We start from the raw sequence: 4,220 nt of genomic DNA, 5'->3' as shown, positions 1-4,220 counted from the left end.
AGAAAAAAAAGAAAAAGAAAAACGAAACAAAATTATTACGAGTCAAACCTGTGACCCAATAACGCCATTGACGACGATTTCATTTCATGAGTGGCGGTTGCCGTTGCCGTTGCCGTTGCCAGAATACACCGACGGAGCTCCGGTCACTCTGTCAAATGAGATTCGGTCAACATTTATAAATAATTCAGTATTATTCGGGTCTGGTCTGGATCTGCCACCCATCAGTCGTCCGGTCATCGGGGGAATTGACGAACTAAGCTGATTGATCTTCGATGGCGGACTCGTAGAAAAGCTTCGTGACAATGGCGGAGCAAAGGACCGAGGATGATAGCTCAACGAAGGAAGGCGGAGAGGTGGAGAAGGAGAAACAGAAGAAGAATATGGATCGGGAACTTCTCAGCTGCTTGCTCCAACCTACAAGTATTGGTGTTGATCCGGACTATATTGGCATGCGTCGTCTCTTGCTCCATCGGAAGGCTGAAGCCGCGGTTCTTCGTCGGAAAGTAAGCATTCCCCTGCAGCTTTATTTTTTATTTTTGGATTTTTTTCTGCATTTTTTCCCCTATTTCATAAGGTTTTGAGTTAAATTGTGATTTTTTTTCCGTTTAATTGGGGAACTCGGATGTTACGGAGCATAATTGAAGTAGATTTGGTATGGCGGTTTTGTGATTCCTTTTTCCCCTGGTAGTCGCGCTTGGATCGAATGAGAGCAGTGCTACATCAGTTGATAATCCTGATCTTGGTTCTGAGTTTAGCTTGATGATCTGATAAATCTTCATTTCAAGTAACCTAGATCTTTTGAATGTGTTGCCTGAATCAGAAAAAACAGCACTTAGCTTAAGTTGAATTCCTCCATATTGAGGATTGGAGACCAGATGCATGTGGCAACTCTTTTTGACATGTATAATTGAGCTTCGGAAAACTCCTTTGATCTAATTCCTCCAATCATTGACGCTTCAATATGTTTGGACTGCATTTTTTTCTTCTAGTAGTTCAAGGTTCCAACGATTTTCATTATGTCCATCAAAGGGACAAATTATAAGGGTTCTATTTCATACCATTATGAATCATTTTAGGGTTTCTGTTTGGAAAGCAATTTTGTTAAATTGTTGCCTTCATTCTTGTCAGATGCACATAGTCAATTCACTTCATGAATTTCTGATGGTTCAATTTGTTTATGCATCTTTTCTTGAGAATAACGTCAGGCTTCTTCTATTGGTGTTTGCCAAAGGACTGGAAGTGCAATGGAAAAGGTTATGTGGCATTTCGCAATTACATACGCCGGCCAAGGAATTGGGAAAGCTCGCGTATACCAAGTCTTCAAAGCACCCCCGGAAACAGGTTGCTAAAATTTTACTTGATGACTTAAAGTATCCAATTCATATCCTGATACATCCTTCTCATGGCTTCCCTTTACTAATTTCAATTTGTTCTTTTATCTCAGTTGCAATAAATTATTATGAACTTCAATGATGAAACCTCCTATTTAATGAGTTACTTTTAAAGTTATATTCCACATAATTCTGACATCAGGATAATTTACTGATTCATGCATCAGTGGAAGATGGATTCTTCCTCCAAGTTCGATCTCTGCCTTGCATGAGGTGGAGAGCTGGAGTTCTATCAAGGTATATCCAATCTTGATTTCTTTTCTAGCAAATTATGCTTTCATTGGGAGAGAAAAAAAAAAAAAAAAAAAAATAGACAAAAGAAACAAATAAAGCCCCAACAAGGAGCTTAGGGTGCAAGGAATTGAAACCTTATATGAGATGAAAACTATCCAAAAGCTGAATTGTCTTGTTTATTTGAAGTTGTATGCATAACTCATAGCATGGTAGTAACTGCTTTACTGCTCTATGAGAGACGAGGCTGCCCCTCCCACAATTTCAACTTAAAGGATATCCTTCTCTGATTTGAGATCTCCTTACATGTCTTCAATGCGTGTTTTTCTACTCAGACTTTGTATACCCTAAATTTAGTTCTCTCATCTTTGAGAGTTTGATCTATCAGGTATATTATCGTGTAAGCCTTTCTTTGCCTGTTTGCTTGTTCAGCCTAATTCTTCTGTCCTCTCCGCCAATCTCTGGAAGGGTAAATGTCCTAAGAAGATTAGTTTCTTCTCATGGTCGGTTGCTTAGAAGAGAATTTCATACTTCAAATTTTATCCAGGGATCTTAATTTTTTTCTTTATGCTTTTAGTGGTGCATTTTGTGTAAGAGAACGTTAAAAGACTTTGGTTTATATTTTATGGATGTCTTTTACTGAAAAAATTTGGGGTGGTTTTTGTAAGATTTTCAATTTTTGTAAGAGAACGTCAAAAAATTTTCAATTTACTGAACCAAGGGTGAATTTCTTCTTTTATTGGTTCTGCACATTTAGTTTGGACCACTGCCCAAATTTCTGATATTTCATTCAGCTTGAAATCTTTGGCTTCCATAACAGTAAACAACAGTGGTTTTGAATCTAATGGGTTCTTCTTGTCCGAGCTTGTACTCATAGGTAGGAGGACAGTTTTTTTTGCCCATCCACAGGAAATCATAAGTGTTCCTTTAACAGTAAGCATATTTCTCAAAAATCTCTCTTTACTTCTTCCAATAATTCCTCCATGTTGAAGATTCAGCCAGACATTGTCGTGGGAGAGAGGCTTTGTGCCTCTTGGCCGGTTAAAGCAGTGCCTTCACCAGAGGTTGTGGGATTCTTTTTTTACCAGCCATCAGTTCCTTCATTGTAGGCTTTGATACCAATTAGTGTAAAACTAATTTTCTTGAGACAAATATTGGAGAGAAACTTGTTTTTTCTTTTCTAAAAAGTAATACCTCTTACAACCTAGGGACCTCTATGTAAAGGCTACAAACAGCCTTAGGTAAACTGGTAACTAAGTCTCTTACCTCAGTAAAAACATAAAAAACAGAAGTTTAAACAGAAAACAGAACAAAACAAAACAAAACAGAGATTACACCGAAGCCTACAAACTAAGGTTGTCAGAGAAGTAGTTAGAAGATTTACATCAAGACTCTCTTGAACTATCTTTTTTGCAATAAGGGAAGAGTTTTATGGCAGACTTGTCCTTTTCATTATTTTGTGGGGTATTTGGCTTAAGGTGAACAATAAGATGGGCTGAGAGATCTTTGAAGGAAATTTGAGAGTTGGTTAGGTTTAATTCTTTTTTATAGGTGCTTGTTAATCAAACTTTTTTTTAATTACCAGCTTAGTCTCATTCTTTTGATTAGAGTTCGTTCTTGTAGCTAGTGTTGGGGGCGACTTTTTGTGGGCTTGTTTTTTGTATGTCCTTGTACATTCTTTTATTTTTCTCAGTGATATTTTGATTTCTAATAAAAAAGAAGGTATCTTAAGTAGGTAGTTGTAGGGTGTTCTTTGATATTATTTGGAATCTTGTGCTTGATAGGTTTGGGAGGTTCGGAGAGTTTTCCGTTTTCTACTGAATTCTTTTTTATTTATTCATTTATTTATGATCATCAGCAACTGTAGCATTGCTAGAATCAAACCTTTCTTGAAGAAAAACTTGTATTATACCTCAGAAATTGCTGCCAAGTTTACTTCTGGTATAATTCTTCGGCTGAAGTCCATCCTTTAAAGGTCTCCTTCGCCTTGATATTTAGGACTTCAGAGCCAAAAAAATTTTAGTTATGGAGGTGTGGAACAATTGTAATTTTGCATGAGATCTTAATCTCAGGAGAAGCCACTTTGATTGGGAGATGTGAGTGGGCCACACTTACCTTCTTGATGGGGTTAGATTGAGTGAGCTAAAAGGCAGTCTGCTATGGAAACTATAGAGTTCTGTCATATTTTCTGTTGATTCTGCTGCGTAAGCCCTTTATGGGGATAATAGACGCCTTGATGAATCCTTTGGCAGTCTGATTTGGGACGGATTTGTGCCCCAATAAAATAACATTTTTCCTCTGGTCGTTGATCCTATAAAGTATAAACACACTGGATAAAGTGTAAACACCTGTTTATTGGATGCAATTAGCTGTCGAAGCTTAGAATTTCATTTGCAATCAGTTTTGTTTGTTCTAGTGTGGTACAAATCAGTTGGAAGGTTGTACTTTCGAGCCTCTCTCAAGCTGTTGGTTTAAGGACACAGCCAAATCCAATTCTCTCGATCTTTTTGTGACCTTGTACTGTACACGGCCTGGAGTGTCCGTCATAAGTCTGTCTTTTTCTTTTGTAACAACTCTTCCTTCTCCATTAACCCCCCC

At 37.7% G+C, this 4,220-nt stretch overlaps 1 protein-coding gene across 1 annotated transcript in view; it reads left to right on the top strand.

The window, feature by feature from the left end:
- Window positions 1-4,220, top strand: part of LOC111484233 (WD repeat-containing protein 13) — a 16,116-nt gene continuing 11,896 nt past the window's right edge. The window contains exons 1-3 of the mRNA XM_023130750.1: window positions 1-503; window positions 1,232-1,341; window positions 1,559-1,628. Coding sequence (XP_022986518.1) covers window positions 303-503; window positions 1,232-1,341; window positions 1,559-1,628 — 381 coding nt within the window. The 5' untranslated portion in view covers window positions 1-302. The remainder of the gene's footprint in view (window positions 504-1,231; window positions 1,342-1,558; window positions 1,629-4,220) is intronic.

Source organism: Cucurbita maxima, unplaced genomic scaffold (genome assembly GCF_002738345.1).
Source record: "Cucurbita maxima cultivar Rimu unplaced genomic scaffold, Cmax_1.0 Cma_Scf00009, whole genome shotgun sequence".
NCBI classification, from domain to species: domain Eukaryota; kingdom Viridiplantae; phylum Streptophyta; class Magnoliopsida; order Cucurbitales; family Cucurbitaceae; genus Cucurbita; species Cucurbita maxima.
The sequence above is the reverse complement of the archived record's forward strand: the minus strand, read 5'-3'. Positions and strand labels throughout refer to the sequence as shown.